Source organism: Oncorhynchus gorbuscha, linkage group LG14 (genome assembly GCF_021184085.1).
Source record: "Oncorhynchus gorbuscha isolate QuinsamMale2020 ecotype Even-year linkage group LG14, OgorEven_v1.0, whole genome shotgun sequence".
Classification (NCBI taxonomy): Eukaryota; Metazoa; Chordata; class Actinopteri; order Salmoniformes; family Salmonidae; genus Oncorhynchus; species Oncorhynchus gorbuscha.
The window spans coordinates 20,541,282-20,556,029 of NC_060186.1; the positions used below are offsets into that span (position 1 = coordinate 20,541,282).

Sequence of the window (14,748 nt, forward strand, 5' to 3'; positions counted from 1 at the left end):
AGCAGTGTAAAAGCAAAGGGCGGTGGGTTTCAATGCAAATAGTCTGGGTGACCATTTGATTAATTGTTCAGCAGTCTTATGGCTTGGGGATAGAAGCTTTTAAGGAGCCTTTTGGACCTAGACTTTGGGCTCCAGTAGCGCTTGCAATGCTGAAGCAGAGAGAACAGTCTATAACTTGGGTGACTGGAGTCTCTGACATTTTTTTGGGCCTTTCTCTAACACACTGCCTAGTATATAGGTCCTGGATGGCAGGAAGCTTGGCCCCAGTGTTGTACTGGGCTGTACGCACTACCCTCTGAAGTGCGTTATGGTCGGATGCCAAGCAGTTGCCATACCAGGTGATAATGCAACCGCTCAGGATGCTCTCGATGGTGCAGCTGTAGAGGATCTGGGGACCCATGCCAAATATTTTCTTCACAACATTCTTGTTGTATTTGGACCATGATAGTTTGTTGGTGATGTGGACGCCAAGGAACTTGAAACTCTCAACCTGCTCCACTACAGCCCTGTCGATTTGAACGGGGGCATGTTCAGCCCTCCTCTTCCTGTAGTCCGTGATCATCTCCTTTGTCTTTCTCACGTTGTGGGAGAGGTTGTTGTCCTGGCACCACAATGCCAGGTCTCTAACCTCCTCCCTATAGGCTGTCTCATCGCTGTCGGTGATCAGGCCCATGATCGTTGTGTCGTCAGCAAACTTAATGATCGTGTCGTGTTTGGCCACACAGTCTTGGCAACTCACCCCTGAGGGGCCCCCATTTTGAGGATCAGCATGGCAGATGTGTTGTTGCCTACCCTTACCATCTGGGTGCGGCCCGTCGGGAAGTCCAGGATCCAGTTGCAAAGGGAGGTGTTTAATTCCAGCTTCCTTAGCTTAGTGATGAGCTTTGTGGGCACTATGGTGTTGAACGCTGAGCAGTAGTCAATGAACAGCATTCTCACATACAGTTGAATTCGGAAGTTTACATATACTTAGGTTGGAGTCAATAAAACTCGTTTTTCAACCACTCCACAAATTTCTTGTAAACAAACTATAGTTTTGGCAAGTCGGTTAGGACATCTACTTTGTGCATGACACAAGTCATTTTTCCAACAATTGATTACAGACAGATTATTTCATTCATTTCACTGTGTCATAATTCCAGTGGGTCAGAAGTTTACAAACACTAAGTTGACTGTGCCTTTAAACAGCTTGGAAAATTCCAGAAAATGATGTCATGGCTTTAGAAGCTTCTGATAGGCTAAATGACATCATTTGAGTGGATGTGGATGTATTTCAAAGCCTACCTTCAAACTCATATTCGAGTCTGTGCAAGCAAAACAGTCCTGTAGCGTAGCATCTGCGTCATCTGATCAGTTCCATATTGAGTGAGTCACTGGGACTTCCTGTTTAGTTTTTGCGTGTAACCAGGAATCAGGAGGATAGAATTATGTTCAGATTTGCCAAATGGAGGGCGAGGGAGAACTTTGTACACGTCTCTGTGTGTGGAGTAAAGGTGTTTTTTTCCTCTGGTTGCACATGTGACGTGCTGGTAGAAATGAGGTAAAACGGATTCAAGTTTGCCTGCATTAAAGGCCCCGGTTACTAGGAATGCCATTTCTGGATGAGCATTTTCTTGTTTGCTTATGACTTATACGGCTCTGTGTCGTCCTTCAGCTACGACTCGGTGAAACATAAGATATTACAGTTTTTTTTAAATTTCCCATTGGTAGGATAGTCTCGAACGAAGCTCATCCAGTTTATTCTCCAGTGATTGCACGTTGGCCAATAGAACGGATGGTGGAGGTGGGTTACCCACTCGTCGACAAATTCTCACAAGGCCTCTTGATTTCCGCCCCTTGTATTTCCTTATTTTCTTCATGTGAATAACAGGGATTTGGGCTTTGTCTGGGAGCAACATTATGTCCTTCTCGTCAGATTCATTAAAGAGGTGAGTAATCGCTGTTCTGATTTCCAGAAGCTCTTTTCGGTAGCATCAACATTATTGTCACGCCCTGATCTTAGAGATCCTTATTATTATCTATGTTCGGTTAGGTCCGGGTGTGACTCAGGTGGGAAAGTCTATGTTTACTATTTCTTTGTTTTTGGCCGAGTGTGGTTCCCAATCAGAGGCAGCTGTCTATCGTTGTCAATGATTGGGGATCATATGTAAGTTGGCATTTTCCTTGTGGGTTTTGTGGGATCTAGTTTTATGTTTAGTTACTGTTGCCTGCCAGAATGATGCATTTTTTGCCTTTGTTATTTTGTTTTGGTGTCGTCAATAAAAAGACGGTGTACGCCTACCACGCTGCGCCTTGGTCCACTCTTCATTCTACAAACGAGAGCCGTTACAATTATGTACAAAATAAGTTACAAACAATGCGAAAAAACGCACAAAATAGCACAATAGGTTTGGAGCCCATAAAACAGCAGCCATCCTTTTTTTAACTAGGCAAGTCAGTTAAGAACAAATACTTATCTTCAATGACGGCCTAGCAACAGTGGGTTAACTGCCTTGTTCAGGGGCAGAATGACAGATTTTTACCTTGTCAGCTCAGGGATTCACTCTGGCAACCTTTTGGTTACTAGTCCAATGCTATAACCACTAGGCTACCTGCCGCCCCATTCTGGTATATCCTTCTGAAAGTAGGATAAACCACCCTTCGTCGGAGGATAACTTTACTACAAAGTTGTATTATTGTACTTTTATTTGACTAATTTCTTCTGATTGTTCTGTAGCTATCGGAATGTGTGAGTATTGTACTGTGTCAGTGAATGTTATTGACTGTAGTTATAGTGTAGAGCAGGGCTCTCCAACCCTGTTCCTGGAGAGCTACCATCCTGTAGGTTTTCACTCCAACCCCAATCTAGTACAGCTGATTCCAATAATTAGCTGAATCAGGTTAATTACAACTGGGGTCGGTGGGTAGCAGGAGGGTAGCTCTCCAGGAACAGGGTTGGAGAACCCTGGTGTAGAGTACTGTGATAATACTGTATTAGAGTCATATTTACTGTAGTTATAGTATAGACTAGAGTACTGCCGTAATACTGTATTAGAGTACCGTTGACTATAGTAATAGTTGACTATAGTAATAGTGTAGACCAGAGTACTGTAGTAAAACTGTATTAGAGTATTGTTGACTGTAGTAATAATAATAATAATATATGCCATTTAGCAGACGCTTTTATCCAAAGCGACTTTACTGTATTAGAGTATTGTTGATTGTGGTAATAGTGTAGAGTACTCTAGTAATGTCACATTAGAGTATTGTTGACTGTGGTAATAGTGTAGAGTACTGTAGTAATACCGTATTAGAGTATTGTCGATTGTAGCAATAGTGTCGAGTACCGGGGTAATATCGCACTAGAGTATTGTGGACTGTAGTACTAGTGTAGAGTACTGTAGTAATACCGTACTAGAGTATTGTTGACTGTGGTAATAGTGTAGAGTACTGTAGTAATACCACATTAGAGTATTGTTGATTGTGGTAACAGTGTAGAGTACTGCAGTAATACCATATTAGAGTATTGTTGACTGTGGTAACAGTGTAGAGTACTGTAGTAATGCCATATTAGAGTATTGTTGACTGTAGTAATAGTGTAGAGTACTGTAGTAATACCGTACTAGAGTATTGTTGACTGTGGAAATAGTGTAGAGTACTATAGTAATACCGTATTAGAGTATTGTTGACTGTGGTAATAGTGTAGAGTACTGTAGTAATACTGTATTAGAGCATTGTTGACTGTGGTAATAGTGTAGAGTACTATAGTAATACCGTATTAGAGTATTGTTGACTGTGGTAACAGTGTAGAGTACTGCAGTAATACCATATTAGAGTATTGTTGACTGTGGTAACAGTGTAGAGTACTGTAGTAATGCCGTATTAGAGTATTGTTGACTGTAGTAATAGTGTAGAGTACTGCAGTAATACCATATTAGAGTATTGTTGACTGTGGTAATAGTGTAGAGTACTATAGTAATACCGTATTAGTGTATTGCTAACTGTAGTAATAGTGGAGTGCTGCAGTTTGGATGTCAGCCAGTCTGTAACTGTCTGGCTGTTCATTTTCCACCTGGCTAACTCAGTTCTGCCTGTGGACCCAGCTCACCATCTGTACACACACACACATACAGGCACGCACACACACACACACACACACACACACACACACACACACACACACACACACACACACACACACACACACACACACACACACACACACACACACACACACACACACACACACACACACACACACACACACACACACACACACACACACACACACACACACACACACACACACACACACACAGCCGTGCTTACGCCTGAACTGGTCTCATGTGCCTTTCAGTGTCTCTGAGGAGAAATGATGAGAAAAAAAGAAAGAGAGGAAGAGAACACGTCCCATTCCGATGGAAAGAACAAACGCTGCTCTCTAGTGTACTGGAAAATGGATTCCTCTAGTTTGCATAGCTTTCTTCCTCTATATGCAGTTTTAAATCTGTATGCAGAATCACATAGGTAATGTAGTTACTTTGAAATAAGGGCCTAGGTTTACAGTACATGCTTCTTGTACAACCCTACAGCTGTTCAATCAATGACAGATATTGACAAGCTGTTCCCTTGGGTCTCTCGTGTGTGTGTGTGCGTGTGCGCATGTGCGTGTGCACATGTGCGTGTGTGTGTGCGTGTGTGTGTATGTGTGTGTGTGTGTGTGTGTGTGTGTGTGTGTGTGTGTGTGTGTGTGTGTGTGTGTGTGTGTGTGTGTGTGTGTGTGTGTGTGTGTGTGTGTGTGTGTGTGTGTGTGTGTGTGTGTGTGTGTGTGTGTGTGTGTGTGTGTGTGTGTGTGCGCGTGTGCCTATGCGTGCACTCAGTGACTTCTCTCTCTGTTCTTGGTCTGTATGTGACCTGTGTTTAAACCCATCAAGATCAATACTTCTCTACTCCCTGATCTCTGTCTCTGCTATAACTGCTCCCACTATCACTTATATGGCCTAAATACACACATACTCACGTAAAGGCGATGCACACAGGCACACACTCTCTATCTTGTTATCAACAGTAGCATTCTCTCTCTCTCGCTCGCACCCGCCCTCCCTCCATCCCTCGCTTTCTCTCTCCCAGGGACATGAGCCAGCCACACAGAGTCCATTACTGCCAGGTAATGGTTGAATGTCGCAACCACAGGATGTCGTTAAAGACCTGAGTGAAGAGAGCTCTAATGGGTTTTGTTCAGGTTGAGCTGATTTCGCACAGCAATAGAGATAGGCCGCATCTCTAATGGTACCCTATTCCCTATGTAGTGCACTACTTTTGACCAGGGCCCATAGCTAGGGTATCAGAGCGTCAGGCCACTTTGAGGAATCTATTAGCTCTCTCTTTCCGCATTGCTGTTCGATCTGTTTGGTGAGTCAGTCATCAGGGTCACGGTGTTTGAGGAGTTAATACGAGGTGTTTAAGTAAGCAAGATGATCAGGATGAATCAGTTGTACTGCTTACATAAGAGTTTCTGTACAGCAATGGGACACCGGTGTCTATCCCTGTTTCAACTCTCTGTAACTGCTATAAAACATCTCCGAAGTGCTGTTTTTGAATCTGTGTTTGTGTGTGAGAGAGAGAGAGAGATGTATTTATCTGGTATCGCATCTGATCACACAGCCGTTTGACCTGAGAATGTGGGAAATGTCCGTCCTGTGCTCTGCTGCGGTCGGTTGTTTATGATGCTGCTCTGTTTACCGAACACTGAGAGGGAGTATTATTGGAGGCCGACAGAGACATGAGAGATAGAGAGAGGAGAGAGAGATGGAGTATGCGGAAGCCTCCCACACAAAGGATTTGCAAGGTCTCCCGTCCACTTACCCTCTCTCCTCTCGCTCACGCTCAAAATAAATCACTCAATATAGAGTTACTGTGCGCTCTCTTCCTTTTTGCCACATCTAACCCTGAAGCTTGTGATGAAACACACAGACACACATCGACAAAGTCATAAAACTAACTAGTGTTGTGTCTCAATAGTATATAGTGGCTTCCTCTCCTTGTCTCCTCTCCTTCATTTGCTCTGACCTAAATGCACAGAATGGGTTAGAGTGATGCAGGTTGACGTTTATTGTCAGGAGTCTTGTCCTGGAAGCCGAACTGTTTAGATAGGTCAGTTGCAAAGTCAAAATGGGCTATATTGTAAAAATGTAGGAAAACTAAAATGTGCTCTTTGGTCTTAATTTCGAAAATCAGATTTTATGACTTTGTGGCAATGCCAGCTAGTGACCACTCTGCATAGCTGCCTCCAGAGCAAGATTAATGATGGAAAAAAACGAACCTGCTAGAGGGATATGGTGGATATCTACTAGGTTCACAAATCCAGTACTTTCACATCAGTGCATTTAGATGTAGGATCTTCATTTGATCACTCTTTTGTTGCTCAGAATTTTACACATACACACTTTGTGATTTACGGAAATTCTATGAAAACCCACACTAAGACACGGTTATATTAACAGTATTTCACTTTTCACGTAGCATACTTTTGGCGTAGCCTATCCACCAATCAAGCAACATTATGGACTACACTGTTGCTGCAGGATTTATTTTGCTGTGACAATATAGGTCAAATTAAAATCCAACATCTGTAGGAAGGAACGTACATATGGGAAGGATACCACTTTGGACAATTGAGATTCACAGTTTATAGTGGCTATTTACTTTCACAGATTCCCTGGTTGAAATGGCTTCACTATGAAGTATGAATGGTAAAAAACCTCTCCTCTCAGTTGCAAAGGTGTGAAAAAAGTTCCAGAGGAAAATAATGGTCAGAAAGAAACTACAGTTTATGTTTTTGCAGTAATTCAGGACAGGAAATACCAGATTGAATGTTGTGACGCTTTCCCTGAGCACTGTGTAATTGGCCATGGCTGTTAGGGGAGTGTGTTAGGGGAGTGTGTGTGTGTGTGTGTCTGTTATTTCCCAGGGCTGTGGAGAGTGATTCTTGGCACTTGGATCTGATTCTAATGATGTTGCTTACAGTAAATCCAGCTATGCTCTGTACCGTAAAGAAAAGGGTGTCTTCCACATTTAACCCAACCCAACCAAGAGCTCAGCCTACTGCTGTGGACATGCCTTTTACGAAACTAAACCTTTTTGACTGCTGAACTGGTATAGACCGGAAACAGAGAGTAGAGAGGAGAGGAGAGGAACTGAAAGGAAAGAGAAGTAAAAGGAGCCTGATCACTAGAAATAAACTTCAATTTCAGACGTTTGAAAAGGTCATGAGAACGTCGATATATGCCTTCCTCCACACACAAAAAAATGTAATAAGCGATTGCCGAGAACTCATGATGCTCGGAGCTGGAGCTTGCTACTTAGAACACTGCACCACCGCAGATCACAATGCTCAAGCAAGCCGTGATAATAATTGATGCTAATATTGCGTTGTTTTTAATTATTTTTGTTTTAAGCCTTTCCCAAACCAAAGCCCTAACCTTAACCAATCGGAATGAATGCCCAAACCCCCAAATTAATTGTTTTCATTGCTCCCCCCTAATCAGGGACTGATTTTGACCTGGGACACCGGGTGGGTGCAATTGATTATCAGGTAGAACCGAAAACCAGCAGACTCTGAACTTCATAGGGTAAGTATTTGAATACCCTCGGCCTAAACTGTTACCATTTTAGTTGTTTCTGTTTTAACCCTATAACCACGCGGAATTAATGCTTGAAAAACAGAGGAGGGGAAACTATGAGATCTTGTTGCAGCGAGAGCGGCATGTTGACATTGACAGGCAACTGGCGTCCAGGCGTACATTATTGCCCAACTCTGCTATGACAAGAGGTGCCCATTATGGGTCTACTCTGACACGGCAGGGATGACCTTTTGACAGGAAGCATGTGCTGTATTAGTTAAAAGGTCAAAACACTGATCTGCCCTGGCGACTGCTGTTGGGTGGTCTCAGGAAACTCAACATGGATTTATTGTAAAGTTTTGTCTAACGTCTGGACTTCAAGGAATGAGGTCCATCTCCATCTCCGAAAACAAGATGAAACACCATCTGTCCCTCTTGTCTTATTTGTGGTAAATAGAACAGGGTTTCACAACTCTCGGTCCTAGCAGGGGATGTTGCTGCCTGGTCCCTCAGATTTCACAAGTGACAAATACAAGGGGGTCTTGACACCAGCTCTTCCACTCTTCCACTGAACACTCACCAGACCTAGCCAGGTAGCTGTGGAGTTGTTATGTTATTGTTACGGTGACTCCCTCTACTGTCCCTGTGTGATTGAGTTAGTCACTGCCACCCAGGCTGCTCTCATCCTCTCCCATCCCTCCCTAGGTTATTTATACAATTATCACCTCTGTAGGAGTAGAGCGGTCACACACACGTGAACGGTCACACACACACACACACACACACACACACACACACACACACACACACACACACACACACACACACACACACACACACACACACACACACACACACACACACACACACACACACACACACACACACACACACACACACACACACACAGCAACAGAGATATGGTCACAAAGCCGGAGATGTTCCAGACAGCAATGGTCAGTACTCTAACGGTGCTCTATTATGGCGCGTTAGATTAGTTTAGTCTAGTCTCCAGTGACTCCTGGGGATGGCAGCTAGTGGTCCTGTACGTAGCTCAGTTCATAAGAGCATGGCACTAGCAACACCAGAGTTGTCGGTTCAATTCCCACTGGGGTCATATACCAAAATGTCTGGACTGTTGTCACTTTGGGTCAAACTGTCAGCTACATTTATTGCATTACAGTACTGTATTGGCCAATTTTATTCAAGCATACTAGACTTTGGATACATGTTTACTGTACTGTAACTTTCTTGTTTTTGACTTTTTTCTTGCTTATTGGTATTGTGTTGATATTGTATTACTGGACTGTAGGTGTTAGAAACACAAGCATTTCGCTGCACCTACTGTAATCTGCTCATCTGTGTATGTGACCAATAAACTGTGATTTGATATATACAGCACATCTCTGATCTTGTCTCCCAGATAAAACTTTTTTTAAATTTAATTTGCCGTGAAGTAAAATCATAGTAGTCATCATCATAGTAGTACATTCGAGTACATATCATACTTGTTTCTACTTTACATACTGATAGATTTAGATTGATGAACTTTAAATCCTTATAAATCATTAGTTGTCATAGAGAAATGCCATAGCCGAGGGGCTACACCAGAGGTTCATGGTTATCTGTAGGAGGAAAGTATATGGAGGGGCAATTAACCATGGAATGTACTGAGTGCGGGGAAAGTGATCACATGTGGCGGGAATTGATAAAGGGTGAGAGCCAAGGATTAGTGATGAAGGGGGGTCGAGATCAGGTCAGGTCACGTTAAGGGAGAAATAAAAGTCTATGGCCCATATTACTTGGTTTCCTGCTTAAGCAATAAAGATACGTTTGTTCAGATGTGTCGGAGGAGACTCAGCACAGCGGAGGGGTTAAATATCAGTGCTTATGTGAACAATGTGTTTTGCCTAATGTCGCTGTATTGGCCCTGTGGGAAGAATTAAACTGGGTTAATAAACGTTCATAGTGTCCATGGAGTTTTTTACTCTGAGAAATGGAACCCAACACTACCATTTTCATTATGTAGGTCTCAAAATATGTAGTGAATTATACCAGTTTACATGTAAAATACAATACATTTACCAGACGTTGAAGTGATCATCAATTAAGAGTAGTCGGATTAAGGGCGTTTCACACATCGTTTTGAGCTATAGTTCGCATCAGAGTTTGACTATGTATTACATTGTATTTTTGTCATTTGGTCCGGTTGGTTTCACATTGCCAAAATGGTCAAATGTGCAGAAATTCCTAAACAACCACTTGTCTATGCACGTCATTTGTTTATTGGACAAAAATGCTCGAGCTAAATCCATTTAGGATTATCATAAAGCATCACTTGTGCGTCCCAATCTTCCTATTACTTTCGCTTTGGTCTTCCAACAACATGCATTAGATGAAACAGCGCAAACCACTCTAACTGCGACATGAATAGTCTTTATTCAGTACCCTATTTCCCCGGTATAGACCCGGGCTCCTATAACCTGCATCGGATGCGCTCATAACTGCCCTGATATTAACAGAACGTTTCAGAGAGCTCAAATTATGATCATGTGTGTATTTCATGCTCGCAGTCAAACAACCAATGGCAATGCGCAATTTGGGTTATTTTCCTGTCTTTGGTCCAGACTGCGTTCTCACCTGCAGCGAACCGCACCAATTGAATTGGAGCGAACCACAGAGCGTTTAGTGCGCACCCGAGTGTGGATAGTTTTCACACCAGTCCAAACTTACCGAACTAAGAGGTAAAAAAAAAAAAAATTAGGAAAAAAACAATTTGGTGTGAAAGCCTCTTAAGTAATAGTAAAATGTATTTTAACAAAAGAGAATAGAATCATAAAAGTAATGTGAGCATTTTGTGAAAAGTTGACTGTATGATTTGTTGTGTTGTACTTTTAGAAAAAAATGCCTTTTTGATGATCTGTTTTGAGTTTTGTAGGAAGAGTTGTAAAAATGTACCACAGACCAAAGCAATTCAAAAAACGACGTGTGTTTGCGTGTGTGTGCGTGTGCCCGTGTGTATGTGACCATCTAGCGGAAGCTTAACCTTTATTGCCTCAGTACACACAGCTGTGTGGATTCGTATGGAGTTAGGAGTTGTCTTGGATAAGATTAGTTGCTTCCATGCTTAGAGAGTAAACAATGTCAGCTGCTCTTCCATCTTCTTAATAAGAGATCTATGGTATCTAAGTATTATTTTGACTAGTGCTAGCAGTAGTGTGGTAGCCTGGCGTTGGGTCTGAATGTTTTATGCATTTTCTTTATATGTCTCTCTGTGTGTTGAGCAAGTTTTGTCTTGAGCCATAGCTGTCTTTGTTAGTTCCAGCTTTACACTGGCAAGAGCACACCTCAATGGGCTCCAAAATGGATAACAGTGTCCTGCTGTGAAACTGTCTCCCTGACATGGCTTCCTGACTGCTTTAATGTCAGATTTCAGAGTGCATGCATCTGGCTGCCAAAACATAGAAGCCCCTGTCACAAACAGTGTGTTTAGTATGTGTGTGTGACCCACAGAAGCTAGTCTGTTGCCACAGCAACCACTGGTCTGTCTATTCTATCACGGCCTTGCCAATACACAGTTGTTAATGGGCGCTGGAGTGACACAGAAGCGCACACACACTGTCCTGGGATATGTATGGGATGAATGTAGATTCCAAGGAATGGCAGGATGAAATGCTTAGATTCCTTCCTCCTTACTCTCTGGTTGTGTTTTCTCTGTCACTCTTACAGATATGAAATTAGTTAAAGGAGGATATAATGTCCCCTCCTTCCCCCATTACTCCCTTTAATACCCCCCCCCCTCTCTTAACCTCATTGTTGGCGCTCTTTGTCTCTCCTCCTCTGCAATCCCCCACACACACAGGTACGTATCCGGGCAGAGGCAGAAACGGTGTGCGTCAGCGTGCCGTGACGTCTGCCTAGCAAAGTAATAGCGTCACCTTTGCACCGCGTCAGCTTTCCTGCGCTAACTGACCATCTTTCTCTCCCCTTACACTCCCTTGCTTATTGTCCTTTCTCCTTCCCTTCCCTCTCTCTCTTTCCCTCTCTCTCTTTCTCTCTCTCTCTCTCTCTCTCTCTCTCTCTCTCTCTCTCTCTCTCTCTCTCTCTCTCTCTCTCTCTCTCTCTCTCACTCCCTCTCTCTCTCTCTCTCCCTCTCCCTCTCTCTCTCTCTCTCTCTCTCTCTCTCTCTCTCTCTCTCTCTTTCTCTCTTTCTCTCTCTCCACCCCCTGTCTCCCTCCTTTTCTTTTCCTTAAGTCATCGGGCACCAGTGTGTTGGTGGACATAGCGGTGATGGGGGAAGCCCATGGATTGATCTCAGACCTGCTGGCAGACCCCTCTCTGCCCCCCAACACCTGCAGTTCCCTGCGGGCTGTCAGTAACCTGCTCAGTACCCAGATCAGTTTGCAGCCGCTGCACCGGCCTCGAATCAGCCCTCTGCAGGCACTCAGCGACACACACACCTGCTCCGACTCCGAAGACTGGCCAGAGAGAGAGAAACTGGCCATCCCAAAGGTAAAGGCTACTGTACTTTTATAGACACATGTAAGTATGTATAGTATGTGTGCATAAACACACACATACACCCACACAGGTTTTGAGCGCGCATGAAAAATCTGAAATGTTTTATTCTGCCGATTTAATGAACTAACTTTTCAATGAGAACGCTTTGAGCTTTGAATGTTATTTTTTTCTGTTAGTTAGCACTTCTGTCTCTCTCACTCTCACACACACACACACACACACACACACACACACACACACACACACACACACACACACACACACACACACACACACACACACACACACACACACACACACACACACACACACACACACACACACACACACACACACACACACACACACACACACACACACACCATGCCTCCTCTCAACCTCGTCCACACATCCCCGTTTCACCTCCCCATGCTGGAAAGACCCTATAATGTAGTGAACAGTGACGCACATTCCCACTGAAGGCCTTTAATGTTTAACAAGGCCAATACTTCAAAATGCATGCAGGTACTTAGTGCGGCGGTGAGACTAAATAAAGCGTGTGTGATGCTATGCAGGATACCCCGAGAAGCTTTAAGCAGCCTCATTGAACTCTTTATTGATTCTACTGATGTAGTTACTGTCGGGTTATGTAGGCTGTAACTAGGGCCCGGTTTTTCCTTGTCGGGTGACGTTTTCAAGTCAGGGAAAAACGTTGGGTTCGTGGTATGGCTCATGGACACCAAAGCATTGCACTAGTGACTGTGGCTAATCAACTATGAACATAGCCATAATGCCGAGTGTATGCTGCGTATTCGGTCAAATGCTATATATTTAAAAAAAACTTGAATTTAATTACATCTCTGGGGTTAATATATCATAACAGGAAGTTCTTTGCAGACATATAGCTCCTGTATCAGTCCTCAAACCCTTACCCTACTCCCTATAACTACTACGAACACGTGTGCTTAGCTTTACATCAGCAGTCTGGACCCCACTACCAATCTGTCTCTTCCTCTGTGCTATCTCACCATCTACTGTATCTGATACTGTAGCGCTCTACTCTCCTAGCTCGGCTGTTGACCACATTTCTGGTCTCCACTCACTCCAGACTCTCAGCCTGTGAAATAAAAGGTGATATTCTGGCATTTCTGAGTGCAGACAAACACCACTGAGAGTCTCTGGTTCCTGAGCTGCTGCTGTTTTATCTGGGGTTCTCCACACCTGTGTCAACACAGAGTCCATCTGAATAAAACCGTGTCCGTCCAACATAAGGAACGAGAGTTCACCCCCCCCCCCTCTTACTCTCTCTGATGGTTAAAAGTAATCAAAACACAATTTAGAGAAGGTCGTAGTGAGGAGGTGAGGCCCTTACATCTGCTACCCAGTCCTCACTGCCCCTTTACTTCCTTCCTCCTTCCCTCGGATCAGAATGCTGTCTGGTTGTGCAGTTCTGTCTCCGTTTCTTGTATAAGAGCCGTTGCAACGTCGTGAAGCTCGGTCTGCTAGACAAAACACTTTCTGAAATTTCAGAGAAGAGATGTGCTACTCCGGAGTATTGGAGTTTTCCCCCCCTGGAGACTGTGTGTGTGTGTGTGTGTGTGTGTGTGTGTGTGTGTGTGTGTGTGTGTGTGTGTGTGTGTGTGTGTGTGTGTGTGTGTGTGTGTGTGTGTGTGTGTGTGTGTGTGTGTGTGTGTGTGTGTGTGTGTGTGTGTGTGTGTGTGTGTGTGTGTGTCGGTGGTAACTCAGTCTGAGGGCCTAAGGGCCTAGGACAGAGAGAGACTAGCTAAATGCAGTCCAGATTAAAAGCTGTTTTGCTTGCACTGTGTACCTCTGACGATAATGGGTTTAGATTAGAGAAGTTATTTATGCTTGAATGCTCCCCAAAACCTTTTTCATTGGACAAATGCAGCCAAACCAATGTTTTGTATTAGACTGTGGTGAAAAACAAACACATCGTCGCTTCAAGTTCAGCGTCCCAGGCGTATATAACAATTGTATAGTAATGGAAAAAGTAGCTTGTTCTTAAACCAAGGCACTCTCACCAGAAAATGTATTCATTGTATTAAATATACTGAACAAAAATATAAACGCAACATGTAAAGTGTTGGTCCCATGTTTTATGAGTTAAAATGAAAGATCCTCAAAATGTTCCATACGCACAAAAAGCTTATTTCTCCCAAATTTAGTGCCCAAATGTGTTTACATCCCTGTTAGTAAGCATTTCTCCTTTGCCAAGATAATCCATCCACCTGACAGGTGTGGCATGTCAAGAAGCTGATTAAACAGCATGGTCATTACACTGGTGCACCTTGTGTTGGGGACAATAAAAGGTGCAGTTTTGTCACACCACACAACGCCACTGATGTCTCAAATTTTGAGGAAGCATGCAATTGGCATGCTGACTGCAGGAATGTCCACCAGAGCTGCTGCCAGAGTATGTAATGTTAATTTCTCTACCATAAGCCACCTCCAACGTCATTTTAGAGAACTTGGCAGTACGTCTAACCACCCTCACAACCACAGACCATGTGTAACCATGCCAGCCCAAGCCCTCCACATCCAGATTCACCTGCAGGATCATCTGAGACCAGCCACCCGGACAGCTGATGAAACTCAGGATTAGTTCTGTCTGTAATAATGCCCTTTT

The 14,748-nt window shown here is 43.6% G+C and overlaps 1 protein-coding gene across 2 annotated transcripts in view; it reads left to right on the top strand.

Annotated features, from left to right (window-relative positions):
• The window catches only part of pde3a (phosphodiesterase 3A, cGMP-inhibited), a 96,348-nt gene that overhangs the window by 53,432 nt on the left and 28,168 nt on the right, over positions 1-14,748 (top strand). For both annotated transcript variants that reach the window (XM_046297445.1, XM_046297446.1), the window contains one exon: positions 11,856-12,113. In XM_046297445.1, coding sequence (XP_046153401.1) covers positions 11,856-12,113 — 258 coding nt within the window. The remainder of the gene's footprint in view (positions 1-11,855; positions 12,114-14,748) is intronic.